The 25,086-nt window shown below is 39.5% G+C and overlaps 1 protein-coding gene across 36 annotated transcripts in view; it reads right to left on the bottom strand.

The window, feature by feature from the left end:
* DAB1 (DAB adaptor protein 1) overlaps positions 1 to 25,086 on the bottom strand; it is a 507,009-nt gene that overhangs the window by 108,501 nt on the left and 373,422 nt on the right. For 35 of the 36 annotated variants that reach the window (XM_009683303.2, XM_068953299.1, XM_068953311.1 and 32 more), the window contains one exon: positions 18,693 to 18,892. In XM_009683303.2, coding sequence (XP_009681598.1) covers positions 18,693 to 18,759 — 67 coding nt within the window. In that variant the 5' untranslated portion in view covers positions 18,760 to 18,892. Of the gene's footprint in view, positions 1 to 18,692; positions 18,893 to 21,911; positions 22,238 to 25,086 lie in introns of those variants that run through there. The other variant, XM_068953308.1, reaches the window with a different exon arrangement.

Genomic DNA, 25,086 nt, shown 5'->3' on the forward strand with positions numbered 1-25,086 from the left:
TGAGGGTAGTAAGAATGCTTTCATCACTCCTAAGCCTTCCAAGTAGGCTAATACCACGATTACAGCATTTGTGGAGTTTTGCTATGGCATGCTGCTCCAATCTCCTTTCAGAGTTACCGACTACATGAATACAAATGCTTTTTGGTACAAAGGTTAAGTACATTAAAGAAGAGTCATATGAAGCTTTAGCCACACCTCTATTTGATATATGCAATAAAAATCTGCAGGATACAAAGACTTGATATATTCAAAGAGTTATTCAAGTCTTTTGGCACAACTCTGCCATGTATTTTAATAAGGCCTACATTTTACAATATTTTGAAAAAGGGAGCACAAAGAGCTACTTCAGATGGTACAATGAATCTAATGCTTCAAGTTAAAAAATACACTGTCGGGATTCACTTCCAGCCTTTGCATCATGTTGTGATTTAGCAACCTCTCTAAATCCGTAAGGGAAAATGCATTTGGAGGAATCTTCTCACCATCGCTGGCAAAAATTGGCCTGGTATTGCATATACTGGGACGCGGCCATTTTAGCTAGATGCCAAACCGACCTCTAATGGATGAATTCCAGCTTCAAAGTTGAAATTTTCATAAAATAAGGCAGCATTACCCCAGAAAATGAGAAGTTAACACAACCGTTGGGCTTTAGGTGAGTAAGTTAAAACATGCTGATGAACAGAAATACATCAACTATGAAATCTCAGACCTTAAAGCTCATCATACACAATGGGTCAAATGGAAATCTTAGTCTAAATGCTGGCAAAAGGTACTTCTGAAGGTGATATCCTCTAAGTACGTTGCCTTGGTCATATAAGCTTATGTATATTAATGTTTGCTTGACATAAATGTCTGGCTGTCTAAAAAAACCCATATTATTCCAGGGTTGCTCAGCTTACACAAGCAGTATTGACAATAGAGAACTCGTTATTTTATATAGCTACTATTGTCAAACCAAATCATTCCTTTTTGTGTGTAAAAATACCAAGATTTATTAATTTTTAACAGAAAATACCCAGTTCCATCTTTCAAATCAGTTTTTTTTCTTATGGAGCACCATTCTATATCTTTCAGTTTCTCAGCCCTGAATCACATTGTTACAAGGATGGTATTTAAAGGATTTAGAGTTTAATGCAGGCCAATAATGTTGAATATTTTAAAGAAGCGAGTAAGAAGCTTAACCACACATTGTAACAAGTCTAAAGAGACATAATTTGAAAGGTATTTCTAGTTAGTGCCTCTTTATTTTCACATTTCAGGCTTTTGGTCTAAACCTAAAGGGAAAATTTTTCCCTTTGAACTAGGTTATCATAAAGGGAAATTTTATTACTAACCTTAGAGAATTCTATCTCCTCCAAACATCATCATCATCAAAAAAAAAAAAAATCCAACTTGTGTTTGGATATAATTAGTGAGGTAATAGAAATGACAAAACCTGGCCTGCAGAGGCTATAGTACATTAGGAAAAGATGATGTTATAATGACTTAGACTTATCTGCTAGGGATGCACTGTATAGAAGGGAGTATAAAGAAAGGACAGAATATGTAATACTGACTCCAGGACATAATGAGTTCATCTGATGGTCAGTACATTTACATGACTTCAAAGTTACATTTGTCAAGATATCTTCACATTTCTGAAGCAAATGCACTAAACAGTATGCCTTTGATACATTTTCTCCCTATCTCTCTAAAGAGAGATGTGCTCACTAGCACATTTCCCTTGCAGTTCCACACCAGAAAATAATGCTTAACATGTGGCATAAACATTTTTGGATAGTTCTGCAAGAAAGCACAGCTCTGTCTTTTTTAATCTTTTGAGTTTGCCAATAGTTCTTAAATGAGAGACTTTCTCAGGAAGAAACTCTACCATCCTTTTCCCATGCCTTCTTTCTGTCTTTTGAACCCCAGCCATACAAAAACTCATTCACAAGATTATCCATGAACACTTTGTTGGACCTTAAGTTGTAAACTTCTGAAGATTAAACAACTGTGTTTTGCCCTGTGTTACCAAAAGGCCCCGCACTCTCAGACCCAACACTTTGAATGAGGCTGTGGATGCTATAACAAAAGGAAAGAAAGGCAGCCATTATTGACTTGGAGCTAACACAGAAGTGTTGCCAGGAGCCTGGTATTTCACTACAAAAGATGAGCGAGTTTGTTGTTACACAAATGAGCTTTATTATTAAGAAACATTTTTAAAAAGATTAAATCTTGATTTGACTTTCCTAGAAGTGGAATTTTAAGTGAAAGGTGAAAAACCAGCTCCTGAAGTTGATCTTGCAAAATTACAAAGTCTCCAACCTCCTCCATTACAAAAGTCTTGGGGTCAAAATTGGACTTATCAAGTCAGACCACTTGCTAACAGTGCTATCTTTATATTTATCTATCTTACAGCTGATCATCAGGCAACATGAAAGCACACACATTTTTTTCAGAGCATGTTTATGAAAGTTCTTATGGTATCTTATAGAACTGAACATGATTGCTTCATTACAAAAAGGATTCCGATTTTCCCTCAATCTTTTTAAAAAAATTACTTTTTAAGAACTAGGGAGTTTAATACAAATACCTAAAGTATTTCATATAAACACGTCATAATTTCAGTAAGTGAAATTCTTGCAGCCAACTGTTCTATGGGCATTTAGCCCTGACTGATGGATACCACCACAAGAAAATCTCCCGTGATCTTTATAATCTCTTCGGTATGATGACAATTTAGGTATCGAATAGAATATGAGGAATCACTGAATTAAGTAATTACTGTATAGTTGAATAGCTTTTCAAATACATGGGATAAATATTTGCTTTATCCTTTTTTGCCGAAATGACCATGTCCCTGAAAGTGGTTATGAGATAATTAAAAATGAACGAATAGTAAAATTCATCTGACATCCTACTATTTTTAAACTCAAAGGTTGTTTTCCACCCTCCCCCCCCCCGAATCCTTGCTGCTCTTTTATATATCCCTACATTTCAAAACCCCATGAATCTAGAAATTAGCATTGAAGTGGGCTTCCAAGTTGTTAGAACTCCTTTCAAGGGTTTTTTTGAACAGCCAAGTTGCATTTGCTTCCTTGAAGCAGACAGTCTAGCAGCTAGTGGGACTACTTACGCCTGCCTGTTAGGAAAGGACTTGACCTGAAGAGAAAGAAGATAAACCTGCAATATCCTGCACTGGACCTCATTAGGTTTGCACATATCGATGAGCTACAAAATACAGGCCTTTCCAGCATCTTAAGCAGTATTAGATAACCCCTAATAGACCTCCTCTTAACACCATTAAAGCCTGTTCATCCCTCTCTGTTCTAACCCTGTGGCAACACCAAGCATCCATATCTCAGCCAGCTCCTTTGCTACTACAGCGATCTCAGCCTCTGCTCATCCCTCTGTGCCTGATCATCTCTTGTTCAGAAAGGCTGCCAAAATAATCTCTCCTGAATACTGCTCTGACTGGGCCATTCAGTCTCTGAAGCGCTGTGCTGAATTCACTCATTCAGCCTATCAAACTCTTTGTACCCTTCTTCCAACTAAGGCTGGCCAAAAACTAAGATCCACGTTTCATAATATTCATTTTTTTTCCATTCTAATATTCTACAATACAAAAAGGGAGTTATAAGAGCAAACAAAAAGGGAGGAATGGATGAATAAAATAGTGCAAGACACGTACATGCCAAAGCGGCCTGGGTAACTGCCCAGGCTGAGACATCCTCCCCCCCCCTCCCCCCCAAACAAAAAAAAAAATCACACCCCACAAGCAGCACAAGGATTGAGTTGTTCTCCCATTCCTGTGAAGAGGAGGGATTCCTAACTCCTCTGCCACAGGACTTCTCTTCCAAAATGTTATCTGGATCTGAAAGTTTCCTTAATGAGATCTTAGTTGAAAATAATACCTCTCTGCTGGCACATCTGCTCTCTTTTTTTTTTTTTTTTTTTTTGGGGGGGGGGGGGAGTAATTCCTGAAAACCTTCAATTTTGTGGCCTCACTTAATTCTCACTTGAACCACTCTGTCGTCTTTTTATCCCACCAGTGTACTTCAGTAAAGCACTATTGTCCGCTTAGATATCATGACTACCTTTTCTTCCAGAAACATCTACCTGTTCCTCTCATATCCCTATGACACGATCCTTTGCAAAATTTATTTATCAGATTGCCTTCTTAAACTCATTCAAATCCTTTCTAAGAAAAAAGCACAGCAACACTTAAATTATTAAGAAGCACAGATGAGAAGAACGTTGCTAAGACGTAAAGATTTAGATCTTCCAGCGCTTCGGCCAAGCTCCATGTAGTCAGGTTTGGGGTAACGTGCCAACAAAGCAGGCAGCACCACTTTCTCAATGTTAAGCATAAAAAGCAGCACCAACGGCAGCATGTTCCCTGACCACTGTCTTTCCATTTACTGAACAGGGCAAAGGTCCCCAGGAAACAGCAATACGAGATCAGCTCATTAAGAGCAGTATGAAAATGTATATCCTGAAGGGATGTTAAATTGAGCTTACACAGGTAATTTTGAATCTATGCTTCCTTAAGATTTTAGTGCTTAACTTTACAGCCCCAGCACTTCTTTAACGTAATTAAATACACATAGGTATAGATATAAATAGGAATAGATATAATATATTGCTTTAATTACAGTCTGACAAAGACAAAGACATATAAAGAACTCTGTAGGTAGCTTTCATTTTGATCTTTAGCGTATCTTCAGAATTGTCTTTTTTTTTTTTGACACGCTCACTACATTAGAGGCTGTGTTCTTCAACATCCAGTTCTTCTGTGAAGGGCTGATAACATATTATAAAGAGGCACTTCAGTGCCTGTGCATTAAAAAAAAACACCTTGCAATCCATAAATATCCCTATACTAGTAAATGCAGTAGACTATTAAACATACATATACAACCACATCAGTATTAAAGCATACCAAAATGCAGAGTATATCCATTTTTTCCGATGCATTTAATTCACTTTTTGCAATTTTGTACATTTTAGTTCAACATACACCTCATACAGGCAACACAGAGCATAAAAAGAAGATTAATTCCGTAGTATCAGTCAACTACTACTGATGTTTTTGCCTTGCACCTAATTATCCTCATGCTAGTCCACATTATTGTGACGGGTAAGTTTTACCCCTTTATTACTTTGACGGCAATTTTATATTTAAAAATGAAATTAATAACTAACCTCAGAAGACTTATTATGCTTAATTTCATTTCACTCCCCAAACCATCCTCTTCACTCTGTAATTTCTCCTCCAACTAAACTAAAAGAATCAGAGGTGTAATTATAGATCACAGATTAGCTGTTCAACATTTGCTAGTAGTTAAAATGTGGGTAGATATTGAAAACAAGTTGACTCCAGAGAAAGCTTCCCTTCCTGTCATTTATAAGGGAGACTACTGTGAGCTATTAATATATTTGTGAAATCAAGGCTAAAGCTTCCTGTGCTTTTGGACAACTTTGCAGGGCCTTCCTGGAGCAGGAAAGCCTAGCACCATGAAGCCGGTGTCAGATGGATCTCCCATCTCCCCACTGCTCACTGACTGTGGTCAGGTCTGGGGAAGGGAAGAGGACGACACTACAAAAGGTTATTTCCAGATAACATCCTGCCTGTAATCTGTTGCTTGCTAGCTTTAATAGAATTGCCATATCCATTTTTCATAACTGCTATAGCTCCTTTGTCATTCAAGGGAAATAGTCACATTTAAATCCACATATACACTGATTGTGTATATACACATATATGTGTGTGTGTGTGTGTGTGTATACACACGCAAAGAGATAGATATAAAATAAGGTGTAGAGGCAGTATTTCTCACTATCAGACCTCCACTTTATTTTCTGTTATTGTCTAGACCCACAGCCTTTAATACAGTGCTCTACAACCACTTAACTGAGTTCTCCAAACTGATTTCTTCAGGAGAACTGGCAGAGGAGGCAAGTAGCTACAACCGCCAAAGCTCCAGAGCGGATCCTCACTTATTCTCACACCAATGAGCACAGATCAACTACTAATCATGGATCCACTACAAAGAGAGGGACACAGTATGCTTCACCAAGCAAGCTTAGGTAACACTCAACAATTGATTCAATCCTTCCTTATTATGAAGATGTTCCCAAGGAGTCTTGGGAACTGTGTATTACACCTATTCTTTTTAAATACCAGTACTTTGTCACTCACTGTATGCCTGAAAATCTAGCTCTTCTCTCAATGCCCCTGTCTAATATACTACTTTCACAAGTATCTGTGAGCTCTGACACAAACTCACTGTTACACGCTGGGTAAGGACTGCATTCCTCAATACAGAAGCGATGCTCATAACACACTCCATTTGTCCTCGTGTGCTTCTTCCTGCAACCTGGTGACAACCAGTATGAAAGGGAATGGGGCCTTCACTCAGGAAGGCACTGCTGGTCCACAGAACTGATCTGGCACATCCAAAATCCTATGGCTTCTCATGTTCCACCCATATCTTTTATATGCCTTGAGCCTACACCAATTAGAGAATGAAGCCCAGGCAAGCTCAGAGAAAAATATATTTTGCTCTGCTACACATTTCAGTAGCGAGGAGTACACTAGCTTCTTAATGGGAGGCTCCAGCATAGACTCTCTGCTGCGTCTTTCACCACAGGGAGGTGAACATGCCCAGGTACCCAACAGAGCCCTGCCACGTGCAGAAAACCTGTACTGCGTTTGCAGAAAGACAGACCCAAATTATGCTGTTTTCCTCCCTTGCTGTTTTTTAAGCCTTTCACTCTCCATCAGTCTTCCTCTCATTGCACATCTGAGGGGAACAGTATACTCCTACGCAGTTATGAGCTGACGGTGGCAATATGCAGAGGATTCCTCCCTTCTGCGAGCTAGTCAGATGAAGCAGCGGAGCGGATTTACAACTAACAGAAGCAGCCTGTGCACTATTAAGTTTATGATCAAAGATGTGTTGCTCAGAGAAACAAAACAGATGAGAAAGCTGCAACTCTGTCAGACTTCTAGGTAGCAGCTATGATCTATTACATAGACAATCTGATTTATATTTCACTGCTAAAAAACAATGAAATAGAACATTTTAAACAACTGTTTATGCTGTCAGGCCCACTGCAGGTAATGTTTACTGTGACATTGGGATTGTTAGGTTACCATCTGGCCAAAGGCTAAGCAAACTAAACACAGATCTGGGGGGGTGGGAGAAGGGGGGAACAAAAACTCAAAGGAATGAGGATAGATGGAAGGATTCCTGTAATCTTATCAGTGAAAACGGGAACACATGGAATAGGCTACTCTGAAGACCAAAGGCGATGATTAAATCATTGCCCCATGCGTGAAACCCACCAAGATAGGTCAAGGCAGAGAAACTCTCCCCTGAATACTGTGCTAACCAAAGGGGGTTATTGCCCAAAGTAGTACAAGACCTGTTACGGAATGCAGGGGGAAGAGACTTGAGGAACTGTGTAAAACCTGTTAGGAGATGTTTTTAGGGATTGTGGGAATGTGCAAAAGTTTTGTTTAGGAGAAGGACCAGAGACAGGGAAAGAGAGGGATCAAGGGAGATCAGGGAGCAACAAGCATGGGAGAGTAAAGGGGGAAAGGGCCAAAAGGGGTCTGTCACTATCACATGGAAAGAGGCGGCTGGTCAGTATACCTGTCTGACTGAGCCCCATGCTTGATCATCCCAGTTTCTCCTATCTTCTTATTAAGCCCTATTTCTAGCTATCTTGTGGAGGCATGCGCTTTATTCTGAACCTGTGTATGAGCACTAGCAAACATCAAGTCAGACAGCTGACAAGTAGGAGAAAAGGTCTGAATGCCAGCTACCGGAGCAAAAAGGCAAAATCCTGAGGGGCCCCATAAGTCTGGGTGCCATTACCTGGAGAAGACCGGGGTCAGGAGGACAGCTAGCTACTGGACAGGCTGAGCATCTAAGACCAGCTACAGAGAGAGCTTTATTGCTCGTGCCCACTAGCAAACTTCTACCCTCATCAGCCAGATGGAGGGAAACAGGATTGAGCCATCAGTATTGTCCATGCTTATTCAAGTGCTGCTTGTGTTTGTGCAGGTGCTGGTAAAAGCACTTCCCTCGATCTAGGGTGATCTTCATGGCCCGCCCTACTGTTTTTAGTGTATGTGCACGTGTACATGTGCCGATCAGGAATACACGCTCAGCCTTTTTACTGGCTGAACCTGGACGCACCAAACCGCAGCAGCCTCACCTCTATCAGCAGTCTCACATCTATCAGGCTGGGACAGGAGGAAACCAGATTCAGTTACTCCTAATGAAAGACCCTGGAAATCTGGTCAAATTAAATTTTGGCTCCCAACATGCTGACTTCTGTGTTGATGGAGCAACAGCTTGTTTTCTTCCCTGATGCAAACATCATAAAACACACACAGAGCCCAGAGAGACCACTCTGTTCACACCTTCAAATTTCAGCTACTCGGAGCAAGGAAGGGCCGTTTCACAACTCAACAGCCAAATGACAATTTGCCCTACGTCTCCCTATTTTTATTGCTGCTTTGCTCCAATGAGTAACGCTGTCTCCCAGAAACGGAAGTAAAAGCTGTTCTTGTCAGAATTATAATGGATACTGTGTTGGCAGCTCTGCCTTCCCAAGCTACACAACAGCATAAATAAAAGGAACTGGGAAAAACTACTGGTACTGTAGTAAATAAAGTATGCAAATTGCCCTGCTTGCAAATAAGTGATAAGCTCTACTGTTTGTTTTTTCCCCTTGGGCAACAAGGGGAGGATAAACTCCTTATTGTCTAAATCAGGAGAGGGTGAACTCCACCACTCCTCAAGGACAATGCTGGAGACAGGAGACAGGGTAGAGGCACAGGCTCAGGGAGGGCCACAGTGATGAAGTGTAATTTTTTAAGATGTCAAGGGTGCCTCCACGCAATGTTATGTACACAGAAATGTGGAACAAGCTAAAAAACTGAAACATTGCCTTCTCCAAAGTTCAGGTTTGTTCAAAGCCAGGACATTAGCTTTCGCCTCACTAGTGCATTAGCAGAATGAAAGATGTCAGCAAGCATATAAGTATTTCCTTCTTGTGGTCTGGATTCACGTCCAGTTTCTATTCACAGAAGCTGCACAGACTCAAGCAGGCAAGATATATGTCTGCCTTCATAGCTTAGAAAATGGTTAATCTGTGAAAAATATCTCGCTACAGAGCACTAACTTTGAAACATGGTACGGCTCGTACTCATGAGCAGCCATTAATATGTCCACGCAACTAGCCAGAGAGAGGCCACTTTGCTGCCTGAGCACTAGGCTAGCCAGATGCACAGCAGGTCTGGTACGAATGATGTTTGAAAGCACAACGAAGAGTTGCTCAGGAGAAGAAAAGGCTTCAGAAGGTGGTCCCTTAACGACGGAGGTCTTCAGTGATCCGCTCATGATAAGTAGCGGCTTTATACACTAGATATACCATGTTTCTGAACTTCATAAGAACACACAGGATCTGTTAGCAGCAAGCATGACGTAATACTATCAGGGAATGAACATTTTTTGTCACTTAAAAAGTGACTTAACAAATCCGTACCCATGTAATCGCTACCATCCAGATGCTCATGACTAATATTGTAGGCTCTAGCAAACCAGGTGACAAAAAACAACTCCAAGAGGTGAACAGGAGAAGGAAAACCTCTCAAGGTACATGTGACAGGGTGTTCCTTGGGTCGTTTTAGTACGATTATTCTGCACCACCAATCTGCTCGCAGAATGCAGGTTTCCCAAAGTCTTGCAGGGGTCAGAATCCACCTACAGAACCACGTCTACCCATGGAATGATCTCCCCATTCCCTAGTCTGGCTCCATCATGGCTTCCTCCATTATCACCCTCCAGAGAGGCACAGAAGAGTAAAATGCCAACTACAGCATGGCACAATTAACTTTTTAAATACAGTCCCTGTACAGTTACTAAGTAGGGGATACACTTTCCTTTGTATTCAAAACATATTTCGTGTAGAATCCTGGACTCCTATATAGATCTTTTGAGGGTGGTAATCCTGGGAGAAGAAACCTACCAGAAGAGTGCTTGATTTCTCTTTTCCTGTAAAACCAAAAGCATTCAGTCTTCTTTGACATTGGCTGCTTTCTAAAATAATTCTCTTTCATGTTGCTTACATCTCAGGGGCCCATGATTCTTTTCCATATTCATCACGACTCCTTCAAAATCTCTAGATATACATTAAAACCTGATCTGACATGTGCATTACAATACACATTGAAAGAATTATTTTAAAGAAAAAAATTAAGGGCATATACTACACCTATCTCCAGGTAGTATATTCACTGTCAGTTGATTATTTTTTTTTTAATCTGGACCAAAATGGGATACTACTTTTTATTCAGTTCTTTGTTTTTATACAAGACCTACACAAACATATTATTTAGTTAAACTATGTGTTGTTTTGTCTTCTGCTAAACCAAGCAACTGCAAAAGCAGAGCAATGTGTTTCGTCTTTACACTAACGTCAGCTATTATATATATAAACAATAGTTAGTTAAAAATAATACAAACAATATGTAATTATTTCTGAAGATATGTTTACCGCTAAGAGGAATTCATTTTCAAGAGGAATGGTACAGTTAAACACATTGATCCACTGTGCCTTTGGAAAAGCCAAGGACATTATATATTACATTTATTCTGAATGGCATATAATGTGATTATTGATTATATACCTCAAGAATATCATCTGTGAGAATCACAGCCATATCTTTTCTTTCCTTCTGAAGAAAATAGTGAATGTCAGGGCCTGACATTATTTATCACAGGGAGTTCAAGTCCATTATTTGGCCAAATTCACTCTCTGTTTCTCTGAGCTCTTCAAATAGGAAGACTTCTTAAGAGTGAAGAACTACTGTTCAAAAGTCAATGACATTAAAGGTAAATGACATGGTGATTTTTCAACTGAGATTTTTGTGACTAATTTACTAAGATAGTCAGCTAAACGCTTGTGCTCCTGTCCACTAAAACATGCAACCCAAAACCTACCTGTTTTTCTTTTATTGTGCTTTGCTCTACACTTTTTTCTTCAAGAGTTGACTAATGAAATTACTGTGATATCATTGCTGGGAGAGAGACACATATTGGTTAGAGCACAAAATGAGAAACGGGACCCTCCGATTATGTTCCATATTTATGTGAAATTTACTGCAATAATGTGGAATTTACTGAAATAACGTGGATATAATGCTAAGCAGCAGCTGTTTATTTCTGGGAAAGTGGGCAAGCTTTTAATGCTTCCAAGGTTACTGGAATCAGGTTAATTTTCCAGATTTACTCATCTCCGATTTCCCTTTTGCAAAATGGGAGCAATTGTCAATACAGCAGATACTGCTAAACCGTACTTTACAGTGAGAAACACTTTTGACATGTTTTACTATTACTTGCAAAATTTTCCATAATATTGACAGAAAAGGCACAATCTTTCAGGAAAGCAGAAACATTCAAATACATACAACGCAATAAGCTGACAGAACTACCGTTCATTAATATTTATTAGGCAAGTAGAAATCTTGCATGAAGGATGACATAAAAGCATTATTGTCATCAACATACTTGTCCCTGTAGAATATTTTTGTGAGAGCCACTTTAGGATCCTTCTACTAATCCAAACCTCTAGAGGCACTTTAGCTACTAATCTGGATGAATTAAGTCATTCTTGCTCAATTACATTCATTACGCGACAGAATTTTCTTCCCTGAATTCTCTGGGCAAAATATCTTTCCCATTCACAAAGGTGCTAATACAAAACTCCCGTGGCAGGCTTCACACTGACCACAAATGGAGCAAAAGTTTTCCTAAAAATTCATTTTTCGCCTGTTCATAAGTTCTGCCAGCTTACCAGCCCCAGCTCCTCACTTTTTCCCCGTTTCAACCAGGTCTCAGACACAGTTTAACAGTGGAAGTGGGTGAGGCCAGAAACGCAGTACAGCTTTGGCTGAACTGGATTCAGAGCTGACCCTTACTGCCAGCAACCCACAGATCTCCTAATGATTAGGCAGCCTTGGAGCACGGTAATACCGGCCTATGCTTAATGACTGTTACACGAGGCAAATACTCTGTGGAGCATCTACTGCATTAAGCTCCTAATTACCAGTTTCAACTGAAACGCTTTGACTACTGTTACAACATCGAGAAACGATAACCTAACAAAAGCTCTCAAGAAAACGTTGTCACACTGACCTGACTGATTCCTCTACTGAGCAAAGTAACAGATCCCCAATCTTAACTTACTCAGACCTGTCTCTCAACTAAATATAACAATAAACATTTTAACCACAAAAGACAACATCCCTTTCCCCATAAGAAGGCTTCAATTAACACGACTATGGACCCTCCCCACTTTAGTTGGGCATGGTATTTCACATAGTGCTCTAATTTATGATAGTTAGGTTATTTGATAACTCTTGTTAATTATAACTACACAATGCCAAAATTAATGATTTTCCCACCCTCTTTCAGCTTGAGAATGAATTCATAACTTATATCAAGACTCGAAAGCTGTGCAATTAATATCGTCAGTAACCACTTCACAAAAGAGGTTTGGTAAAGGAATGCATGTGGACTCAATTAGTGTTCCAATTAATGTTGCTGTACTTGATCTATAAATTATTGAAAAAAATCACATAGCTATGATTAACAGAGCAAATCCATTCCCTGTCAATGAAATCAGCTCCCGACTGTGTTTCTCTTTGATTTTTCTTTAGAATTTTGCTGGATTCAACAAATCCTAGCTATCTAATTAGAAAAATAAATGAACTTAAAACAATGTGACAACTTGGAATGCCTCATTACAGAGAGGATGCTTTAATTTTTGTTAGTTGATCATAATGTGAAGAAAACAATTCAACACTCTGCCATTGTTCATAACACTTATTAATTTAAACTGAAGTTCCAGTCTGAAAATAAACCTGTAAAAACTGCATCAAGATTCCTACACGAGGCAAACTTGTAACACTCAGGACAATCAGACACCTTCAACCCATTCTCAAATTTAGTAATGATTAGTCCAAAGATTAGCTACAAATGAGGTCTAAGAAACCTGAAATAGGACTTAGGTAGCATTAGGCACCTATGATCAAAAGTGCAAAAGCCACAAAACAATCTTGTTTAAAGGTTGCTTCTCCCCAGAGTCTTCTCTCCTAACTAGGTACCTCCTGTTTGATCTTAGCATGACTACAGTTTGGCTTTTAGGGATGCAAAAGATTTCCTTCAGATGGTTAGGCAGACTCCAGTCTCTTTAGTACTAGAGTTTAAAAGACCCAGAAAATAGACATGACTCTGCCAGAGGCCCAATCTGATATATGGGAACGGTTCTGGAGCCACTGCCCTCCTTTTAATTAGTAGTCAATTAAAAGGAGACACTTACGCTCTTTGCCATCCCAATCTCGAGAGGCTCAAACGTGCATCTTCTACAACCACAGAAGTGTCATCAGGCAACACCCTCTGCTCCTGCTGGTGCAAGAGGTGGCATTTTGTGCAGCAGCGTGCAAGGTTCACAAAGCCAGAAAGAAAGAGCACAAGAACACAGCAGTAACAGTAATTCAGCAGTTAAAAGAAAGCACGCATGTGTGAGGCTTGGGCTCTCATGCATATATTGCAAAGGCTTTTTCCATACTTAGCATTAAAAGGTTCCCTGGGTGGACTGCACTCTCGTGCTCTTCAAAAGAGAGACACTTCCCTGCTATCTGTGCCCGCTTGGCATAAGACACAGGTTCAGGAGACAGTTCAGGTGATGGATATTTGCTCAGATAAAACAAAGGTGCCTGACACATGGCTGAAAGTATCTAGCTAGGGTAGAGACATAGCACATCAGACTCCCTCGAACTTTCACATTCCTATTGCCTAGCTATAGCAATCCTCGCCTCAGCAGCCTGCCTGCCATGAAATGTATTGCCAGATGCCACATGCTTCCCAAGCGCTGGGAAGGAAGTTGCTTTAATAGGGGCTGTGAAGTTCACCCACAGGGATCCTTACCACCAAAGACTGTGATGTTGATTATCAATATGCTTGAGTTCCTCTATGAATCTTGCTTAAGCTTTTAAAAGTCCATGTCATTTTGAATATTGACTCAAGTCTCACCACAGACTCTGTACAGGAGATATGATAAAAGTGGATCTGGGGGTGGGGGGGGGGGAGGAGGGAGGAATACTAACTTCAAAAAGAACAATTACACAATTTAAGTGCAGATGGAAGAAAACAAATCCCTAGGAAGGTTGCCTGGCTTCCCACAAGCAGATGCAGATCTGCATTCAAATTTGGTAGCCTGGCTCACAACTTTAGCTAATACGTTCTTTAATTTCTTATACTGAATGCTACGAACATACAATATTTGTTATTCACCTCTCAGTGAACTAATTCAGATGACATAAGCAAATGAAAAAGAGTCTTTTAACAGTGTCATTCGACTTCTAATTTTCTACACTTACTAATAGAACGCACAGTTTAAGCAGAAATAACCAAAGCACCAGTGGAAAAGTCTGAGAGGTACTTTTTAAAATTCTCTCGAGAATTTTGCATGATAGTCTTTTAAAGAGCAACGTGAAATCTCTTCAGGTCATCTTTTAAATAAAAATTTCAGCAAGTTCTCACAAGGTAATTGCAACACAGGGTTAAGTTACTAGTAGGTATCAGCCAAGAACAGCACAAAGACTAGGGCTAGAGGTAGAGGATGGCAGAAGTCATATTTCCTCTAATAACACTTGGTACGCTGCCAGTTCATACTTTGTGTAAAGTGCAGACAGGAAGATTGGGGAGGACAAGTTGAAAGGCAGGTCCTCGATGGCTTAAGCACCTTGACAGTGCTTGGAGTGGAGAGCAACAACCCGGGCAAGAAGGGAAATGTTCATCTCACCACAGTTTCCCTAACTGCAGCTTTACGTCCGTCCCAACTGCTGTGAGCTGGTAGCATTTCCCAAACCCACCAAGTTCTGGAGACATAACGTTTATCCAGTCAATACTGATTGAACAAAATGCAAAATTAGTACCAGATTTTTAACGGTCTATTTTTTAAATTGTCCATAGCAATAGTGTTAACATAGAAAATTGCAATTTGATAGTATCATGGTAATATTGAACTTACTTATACTACATTACAGCTTTGCAGCTGTGTTTTTATTTAAATAGTAGCTTCTAAGAGGATTTCATATGCAAGTTCTCATCCTAACTGTAGTAATAATGCTTTCGTTTTGGGACAGAATAGTTTTACAAACCAGCTCTAATGATAATGGAGAGAGACCAAAGACTTACAAGAATGACTACAAAGTTTATGGCTGTAAAAACATTGTGCCTAATGAGGAGTGTTTTAAATAACCTATCTGTAAGAGAATTGCTTTTGCATGTGACTACAAAGAGAGATGAGCGTTCCTAATGCATACAAATAAGATCCCATAAAATTTGAGGAGCAATAATGCCATGTGCTCCATCTGCCTCAGAAATGAAACCATTTCCCTGTCATCAAAAATCCTGTTCTTTAAGCCAGCTATGATATGTGTGTGTCTGTCTCCCAGGAACAGATAAAGCACCACATGTAAATGCTGCAAGTCACAGCTCCCCAGTTAAAGTAAAATACTTTTTCTATCAAAAGTACAATTTACTAAGTAAGAGCTTTTATGAGAAAGTTTACACATATCAAACTTACAGCTACTGAAGAAATCAGTGGAGCAAGCCTCTTTTTAATTTTCTGGGAAGAGAGAATAACGGAGGGCATACACTGAAGCTTCTTCCCTCTTTTTTTCCTCTCATTTTTTCCTTCTTTTTCCTCTTTTTTAACTGGCCAAATACAGCACAGACCAGGCATTGTCTCCACTACTTCAGTGATCAAGCTGACAGAGCCTAAAAGCCATCATAAGGAAGCACAAGAGAACTTCATTTTTAAACACACATCCTACCGGCTGCCGGGGTTAGCCCATCCCACACGCAAAACTTTGCGTTGGCCCTCGTTCAATATTATGATATTTCTGTTGGCCCTTTCCTTTAGCCTGTCTACGCGATCAAATTGTCTGCTTAAGCAATCAGGTTACAGAGCCTAGCTTGAATTGGAGACAGGCATCTCATCGTGTTCTATATTCACATACTTCACAAATCTTATGGATCAAGTTTTGTATTATTTGTACTGCTTCTTGCAAGAAGCACTACCTTATTATATTCTTACACAGATATAGTTAAAGACTTAGCTGATATTACACAGGAAACTTAGGGTAAAAATCAGGAAAAAGCCCTGCTCCATGTTCTAACGCCACACTAACCTTTACCCCCTTTCCATCCCACCTGATTTTCGGCGTGGAATACATCTGGGGACAGTCACTCCGTTAGGAAGTTCATGCCGCAGTTACTAGGCTTGCTCAGTGTGGTACTGGGAACTGCAGATGGTATCAGAGTGGTAGATAACACAGTAAGAGAGGCCTCTCTCTGCCTGTAGATGGAAAAGGCTGCATGGCTCTTGCAAAAGTACAACAAAAGCCGACTCACTGGACATACATTAGAACTGAAATTTTTACAATTTACAAAACAAAGACTTATTTCTTGGGAATATTCATTTCCATTGAATAATCCAACTCGCTCATTACAAACACAGCTTCAGGTTAGCGCTTGCTACCTGCCACTGCTCGCAGTTAATGAACTCGAAAAAACTCACATTTTTCCAAACGTTCACGATTCATACTGTTCAAGGGAATGGCTCATTCGTTGAAACACACACACCGTGACACAACGCAATGCAAAATAAATGAACATATCAGAGGCCTGGATGTGATTTGAAGCAGTCCAACTCGCACATACAGAAAACAACATGATTAATTCTGGAGATGTGCTACTGCCAAACACTGGCTGCTCCAGGGCTTCAGATATTTTCACATGCTGGTCACAGTCCTGACTGCCACCACAGAAAGCATTTTATACTTTTTCTCAGCAGCAAAGCAACTCCCAGAATTTCCATTTTGAGGGACAGAGTCAGTTTTTTGTACAGGAGGATTCAGTTATTACGATTTTTCAAATTATTTTTTTTAAAGTTGGAAGTTAAATATTTTATTGACAAGAATCAAGTCCCTAAAACAGCTTTTCATTGTTTTTGAAAGTTTCATCCTCCAACAAAAGCGATACACAGGAGACACACCAGAAGGATGTTATTCATATCAGGAAGACCCAACATTTTCAAATTTACCTACCTGCTTAAAAAACTCAACGATCACACAAAACCAACTTCACTTTATTTGCCTTGAGGAGCATCTGACTCGGATCACACTTTATTTACAAAGTTTCTGTATTTTTGCCTTTCCAAAGGGTTTAAAATAAATAAATAAACAAACAAACTTTTCTTTATTATGAGTTTAGGCCTAGAGTAGTCATAAGAACTCTAAACCATATTCCTAATTACACACTTAATAATGTGAAATCGTTCCATTTCTCTACAAATATCTAATACAAAGACTTTTCATACCAAAGCTATAGAAATCACCAGCAATCTACCAAATTATTGGTCTGGTAGAATCACTACAGTAGAAGGTATAACGACCCAGAAGCTGCTCATCAGATACATGTGTGTTGTAAGTTCTCATGTTAGGTATGAGAAAAAGTGAGAATAATCTTTTTCTGAGAACATGTAAAGTTCTCAAAAGTAAATGGTTAAATTCTACACCAGCAAAATGAAACAGAATGAGAAATTAAAAAAAAAAACACAACACATTAAGGTTTATGTCACGCTATCTAATAACAAGTATTAAAACTATTAGGCATATTTGTTTTAACTTTCTTTTTCTGAGCAATTTTATATTAAATTTAGTTTCAATCTCAAATTCGTGTCTCTGTAGATTAAAAGAGATAACTGCTAAACAGAACAATATAAATTGCCACTAGAATTCAAGATCTCAGTTGTTCATCACTGCTTAAAAACCTCAAGCAATAAAAATACTAACAAAAATCCAAAGATAAAAAACCCTACCAAAATCTTACAGAACTCCTATTCGTAAGCACCAATTCATATAGTTCTTTTTCTCAAGTCTATCTGTCCAAATAACCGCCCTGCAATCTGATGTGGGATTATAAATCTGAAATTATCCAAACATGTATTTAGTCATAGCTTCTCCTTAATTTTACGTTTCCTCCTCCTCTTCCTTTATGTTTCCTTTACCAGATTACAATTAACATTGCAATACCACAGCTCAGAACAGCATCTCATCCAGCATATGCCCCACGGCACAGTGATCTCTCCGCAGATTACTCCTAAATTCTCTGCAGCTTCACAAAACGTCAATTAAGACCCAAACTCCAGCAACAAAAAAAATCATCTAACTTTTGGTTTGCTCAAAACAAAGTAGAAACAAAACCTTTAGAAGAAAATGTATTTGTCAGAGAAAAACAGCTCTTTTTAGTCATGCTAGTTTTATTTTTAAATCAGTTTTTCATTTGCAAAACAACTACAAAATACATATAAACTAAATAAATAACGAAATGTGATGTCTAAGTCTTCTTACGTTTTAAAAATGTTTCTAATAATACATTATTTAACATTCAGAGACTCAAACCTTGTGCTCCCTGACCAGACAAGACTCCCGTAGGCACTAACATACATTTACTTTCACTGACTGCATAGACAACAGAAGAACCACAGATGCATAAGAAGTGGTCAATATAACTGCTGACTAAATATGACATACTTAAGAATAAAGAGAAGTTAGTCATTACCTTTCTTTTTGGAGTCTTTCTTTGTGCTGGTTTTAACAGCCACTTGAAGTTCTGTCTCAGTTGACATCCTATATCCTTAGTCCGCTTCACACAGATCCAGTATCGCAGTCAGGCTCATTTAGAACGTCTCTCCAAGAGAATAATTTAGCCTTTCAGATACTATAACCCAAACAGTTCATCTCATTCACTCCTTCCGAGTGCTGTCAAATAAGCAGACAAAAAGTTATGGTTATTTTTTTAGTTAAAAGACTTTAAAATGGCATTGGAGTTTACTGAAGAAAAAAAAACTACGAAATTTTCTTTTGAAAGACAGACCCACAATTTTAGATGCCTTAACACAGGCATGTAACGCTGTCTGAGATGTTGTGGTATACCCAAGACATCTGCATGGGCTGGACATACACTGCGAGGTGCACAGAAGACCTGTGCTCTTCTGGACCAGCAGCTGGAGGCCACAAAGAATTACAGTCTGGGAAGCAGTGGGAAATGTCACAAACAGGAAGAGGGGAAAAAAAAACACAAAACAAAACAACACACCCCACCAACCTGCAAGGACTATTCTTAAATGCAGTGACCCCAAGGTAAAAATATATTGTCAGAGACTAAATTCAAAATTTATTCCTCAAATGCTCTTTCAATGCCATTTCAACGCTTTCATCCTTCTACCTGGACAAAGACAAAGGAAAGAAGTCTCCATTACTTATACTGAGAACCTCATACTTCAGCACTCCTCCTACTAATGGTAATGAATACATTTCCAGCGTAAATGAATTGCTTCCTTTTAAACAAAACTGTAATACTTATCTAGCAAGTCTTCCTGCAGAGAACTTTGAAAATATAGTTAAACTGTACAGTTTCCACAAGAGATTCAAATGGGGATAGGACTGCTTACATAGCGCAAAACAATACCGTTCAGGGAGCGAGCCACAGCTTCAGATAACATGCATTTGTTAGCGAGATTGCAATACAAACGCACTGGCTGGGAAGCCGCAGCAGCAACTGCAGTGCTGTGCTAGTGGAGGGAGGCCAAACGCAGCCGGATGGGGACCGCTGCGGCGAGGCTCTGGGACAGGCAACGGGAGATGAGCGGACATGCGGGGGACCGGGAAGAGCTGCGATATTAGGAACTGCAACGTTAAGAAAACCTGCAATATAGGACGCTGGGGCTCGCTGCTGGAAGATGCAACAGGCCAGAAGCAGAGGCAGGCAGCTCTCCAGCTGCAAATCGCTGCCTGCGTTTATGCAGTGACGACACTGAACTTATCTTCTCATTGCCCTTCCCTTTGTGAAAAAATTCTCCATTATTAGCATAATTCTAGTAAAGTCCACCTGAGCTCTCTGAACTGCTTCCTAGTTATTTACTAAGTATTTAATAAAGAAATTAACCCAGCATATCAACTGGTTAGCTGGCTAGAGATTCACTGCAATTAAAGTTATTTACTAATTTCACTTCCTTTTGATTTAAAAAATTAAAATTTCACATTTTGGAATAACTCTGACATTTTAAATCACTTTTTGGACTAAAGGTTGTAAAACGCCTCTAGTACTTCTAAGTCCAGGCTCTTTTAATACCTTAACATGCTTCAGTAACATTACACAGCCACACACATGCTGAAGTGAATTAATATTCCTAAAGTGTGTCAGAGTATTTTCTTTAATAAGCTCTTCAAATGTGTATGTGAATTGTAAAATATTCAAAGATAGCTTTTCAATATCTGCTGAACTGATGTGGAAATACAAAGTTCCCTGCTCCTCCTCTGCAGAGTCTGAATAAGCAGAGCATAGCAAAAGAATAAATAAAATAAATTAAAAAAGCAACTTACAAACCAAAGCTGCAGTGCTTCCTAAACAAACCTCCTCCGACAGCTTTACAAACTAAAAGCATTTCAGTCAGCAATCTTAGGAAAGGACGAAGTAAATGAAGGTTGATCAAAGAGGGAAAAGGAGCAAGACAGCCCCAGAGCTAACAGTCTTGTGAGCGCTGAAGAGCTCACTCAACAGGTGTCCCAGTGCGGGGGCTCTGGTGCTCCCTGCTCTCTCCCCAACACAGGCAGCAGCATGCCGCCCAGCAATCACTACACTCTTGGTGCCGCCAGTGAACCCGCTGACGCTAACCACAACGGAGTTGCTCTTCGCTGGTGCTCGAAATCCCCAGGGCAAACTGGGAGCAACCAAGGCTGCAGGGAACAGATGTCCTTCGCAACCCCCATGCCCTTTCCCTTCCCCCTGCCCACAGCCCTATTCAATAATACTTAATTTTACAACACTGTAGGGATGCATCGGTCGTTATAGCTCAATGGCACTTACTTAAAGCATCTCTCAAGTCCTGGCTGGATTGACAGAGTTTATTTTTCTAGAACCTGGATGTTTATTAAATGAAAGGTTACCTTAATAACTTTGCAAGAAGCACTAATAGAAGTACTACTTCAAATAAAAGAATATTTATAAAAGATCATTTATAATAAAACCAAAGCAAAGTAAAAATTTAAGAAGGAATGCAGAGCACCCACAGGATCAAGAGTTAAGCAAGTTTTAATACCTTAAAAGACTGTCAGGGAACAAAGCACAGAATTTCACCTCCTGTTGTTTGTCAGCTGCTTTCAACTGGATAGCTGAAGTGGTAGCATTTGAACAGCACTGAATATTTTAAAATGACAACGTATGACTGCTATTTCCTTTGAAACTCTCCAGAAAAACCATATCCCCTTGAGGCTAGCCAAGTAATATTTAAAAAAAATAAATTCATGTCTATTTTTGTATAGGTTCACATATTGATTTACTTTAAAATCTAATCAGGTCCTACTCTCCCAGTCTCATAGATCGTTGAATAACATAACAGGTATCTTTGTAAAAGCAGCATATAAACATCTGGCAATTGCAAGCTACAGTTCAAACTGAATTTGTTACAGTGACAATTCCTCCCAAAGTACAGGTCTTTCTGTAAGCTATGTTAGTAAACTTCCATATACTGTCCGTATTTCAGTTGTTTATTACCCCGATCAGAACGGCAGTCAATCTGTTCTTCAGCACACAGCCTTTATCGTCTCCTCCAATCTAGGTCACCGTTCTTAAATACTACAGTTTTCCAACTGTGCAAAGTACTGCAGCATGTGTTTTATCAATGAGATGCTATTTTCTTTGATCAGTTCTACCACATTTCTCTCCCTGCTCTAAAGGCATAATTTTGTTATGGGCATTAAAAAAAAAAAATCATCTTACATGTATCCACTGTAACAGTCTTCTTGGGTGCGTCGTTACCGTTCCAGCTATTGCAGTGTTGTGTGCATGCCTCAGCTTTTCCTAAAGAGGATTCAGAGCTCTTCGTTTGAACAAAATACTGACATTTTCTATTCCCTTATTAAGTGGATACAGCAGGAACACAATCAGCGCATTTTGGAATTAACTAGCTTTTAATTCCAAGAGCAGTCTTAAGCCTGCATTCTGTATTACTCCTACGCCCGCACAAAACCTAAAGCCTTAGTGAAAACATATTTTTGCAAATTTTAACTTTTCAGTTAGGAGTACACAGGTGGTACATTTTATGCGCTGGGAAACGAGTCACATGCTCCACCACCCTCCCCCACACATTTGTAAAACAACTTCTGTCTAATCATTTGCCTTTTCAGCCCTATTTTAGGGAGCCCACGTGGGGGTTATTAGGTCAGCGAGTTCCTCTGGCTTGAACTATGAAGCAGGTCAGACAAGACGATCACAAACAGCTCACCTCTAGCTTTAAAATATCCAAATTTATTAATTTTCTTCAGGGCTTCAAAACTTAAGCAGCTCCCTCCCTTGAAATCAGTTTCCATCTGCTTATGTAAAGGCAAAGCAGCCTTAGAAAGGATTTGTAACTAAGCCCTGGCATTCCCTAGGTATTGAAGTTCTACACAGCCCCACAGTGGTATTCGACAGCCTCTTCTCAACAGGCTGGCAGCTCCCGCACCCTGGTTTGACAAACAGTTCCCACTACCATCCTTAGCTCTTGCTTATATTTCTCTGATGCTTTGCAATTGATTTCCTTTTCTCCAAAGCATCCAGCATAGTTGTCTGTAAGGGAACATCTACGCATATTATTTTACAAGTGGTAAGCAAAGCTAAAACATACTGCAAAACAAGGGACAAGATTATTTTAAAAATGCTGTGATCCTGGAAAAGTAAAAATGGTTAAAGTGCAAAAGACTACTACCCAGGAAGAGAAAGGCTGCTCGTATAAACTTCTCGCCCGACTACTGAAGCCCAGCACAGAGCAGTTCAGTGGAACCACACACAAGCTGCCTGGCTTGCAGCTCCAACAGCCAGCAGAAAAAATATCCTTGCCACAAAGTACTGTGACCCCTCCTGTACTCTCCAGGGAGAGGAGGTCATAAAATCCTTCGGATCGTTTGCGCGATCCTCTGCTCACCAGCTCCTTCCCCTAACGGTCAAGTCCTGCAACCACCTTGCTGGAAGCTGCTTGGTAGCAGTGTACGGATCTTGTACAGAAGGCGCTGAAGACACTGACACAGGAGAGAAAACGAGGAGGAAAAGCCAAGCAAATAAGTGAAGATGTCTCTGTATATACTTCATTTAAACAAATTCTATAATGATGCATTCAACAAAGTCGAAACCAACTCATACATTAAAATCTTGATTACCCTGTGAAAGAAAACAATCTGGGTTAGGCAGCAGTATGTGTCCAGTCCCTCTTCTCTGCTTCTGTCATTCGCTCAGCGAGCAGCATAATTTATGCCGCTTCAACTGACAAACTTAAATAACTCTTTCATGGCATTTCAATCACTACATTTTCCTGTTATCTCTTTACTGATGTTTATGTAGTCTCTACAGAGAAAAGGAAGCTTACTGTGTACACATACAAGTTGAAATCCTCCAAGTAACTTCCTACCCTCAGGAGACATACAAGACGACAAAGCATCCCTAGAAATCCCCCTTTCCCAGCTGGGAACACTCCTCTGAAATCCTGCATCCTATGACCTTCTCCGTTCTCCCTCCTCTGTAAAGTTACACAGCTTACAAAGACTGAGATATGCTCCATATATTTCATGCTTGGGGTTTTTTTTTTCCCCCTCCAAAATGAGAAAGCACTCCACATTTCCTTCTCAACCACCTCAAATCTCCTCCTTCATCTTTATATATAGAAAATTAATGTGCTTTATTATGCTGTCTTTACTGTGTCTGTAATAAGAATGATACTTCATGATTAACCCTTTTTAATCTTCCAACATCAGAAAACTACTTAGCAGTAGCCAGAAAAATAATTAATTTTCTTTAGTACAGAGTTGCTATTTGTTTAGTTGCATTTATAAAATACTTTTCCTATCTCCTGAAAAAAAATGAAGCTTGTTTAAAAAAAACAAAAAAACATCCTACATGTAGCTGAGGCCAATAACACATTTTAGTAAACTTACTGTGGTTTACAATATGTCTCATTATTCCATCTCTAGGGAATCTGTCAGGCAGGCTAGCTGGTTCTGCAGAAGGTGTACCTAGCTCCACGAGAAGCTGATTCACCACCAGAAGAGCATCTGGCCAAAACATTGACCTATGAGATGTTTCCACAGCAAAATGTTACAATTGCAGTGACAGCAGGAATAACTACTAAAATTCCTCCTGGAAAGCACTGCCCCTAACAGTGAATTCTGCACGTCGCCTCACCGGTTACTCACCAGAAGCACTGTGAATTTTCTTCTCAAAGAAAATGCTGACTGGATTAAAAATGAACTTTTCACAGGAATGAACCTATTTCATCAAAAGTCTTTTTATGGGAAGTTACTAATGTTTTATTTCTCTATTGCTGTTTCTATTTTATATTACTGAGTATAGTATTCCAGAAACAAAGTCAAGACGAAACACATTGACCTTGCAACAGAACTTTTGAAATAGACTTTCAAAGCATTTCATTTCACAGTCAGGAAAAACTAGACAGTGACAATTCACAATTTCTCAGAAGAAGGATATTCAGATTGTTTTTAAACATTGCTAAATTTGAGCTAGTTACTGGGAGATCTATACAAAAGCATTTTTCCCCCTTCAACATTTTCAATATGAAAGTCATCCTCTTAAATTTGTTTCTATAGTCACGCTTTTTTTTTTTAAGCACGCAGCACAGAGCCCAGAACGGCTGCGCGGGACAGGAACGGAGGGCCATGCTTCCCTGCTCTGTTCTGTCACTCACTGCAGCTAGTGCTGTGTAAATCCAGTGCTGTTATCTTCCCTCCAATTTGCTCTCAGTCTGATTTCTAATAATCAGGTACCAGCATCAGCTCTGTAAAACAACATTTAACATCCCCTGCACGTGTTTTCTTAACACCTAGTCCTTCTTTCTTTGAGCTAAAGAGATACCCGAGAGCATCATCAGGCAACAAGAGTAGCACTGCTTTCATGAGTCTGGCAAGAC

The sequence above is a fragment of the Struthio camelus genome, chromosome 8 (assembly GCF_040807025.1).
Source record: "Struthio camelus isolate bStrCam1 chromosome 8, bStrCam1.hap1, whole genome shotgun sequence".
Lineage (NCBI taxonomy): Eukaryota > Metazoa > Chordata > Aves > Struthioniformes > Struthionidae > Struthio > Struthio camelus.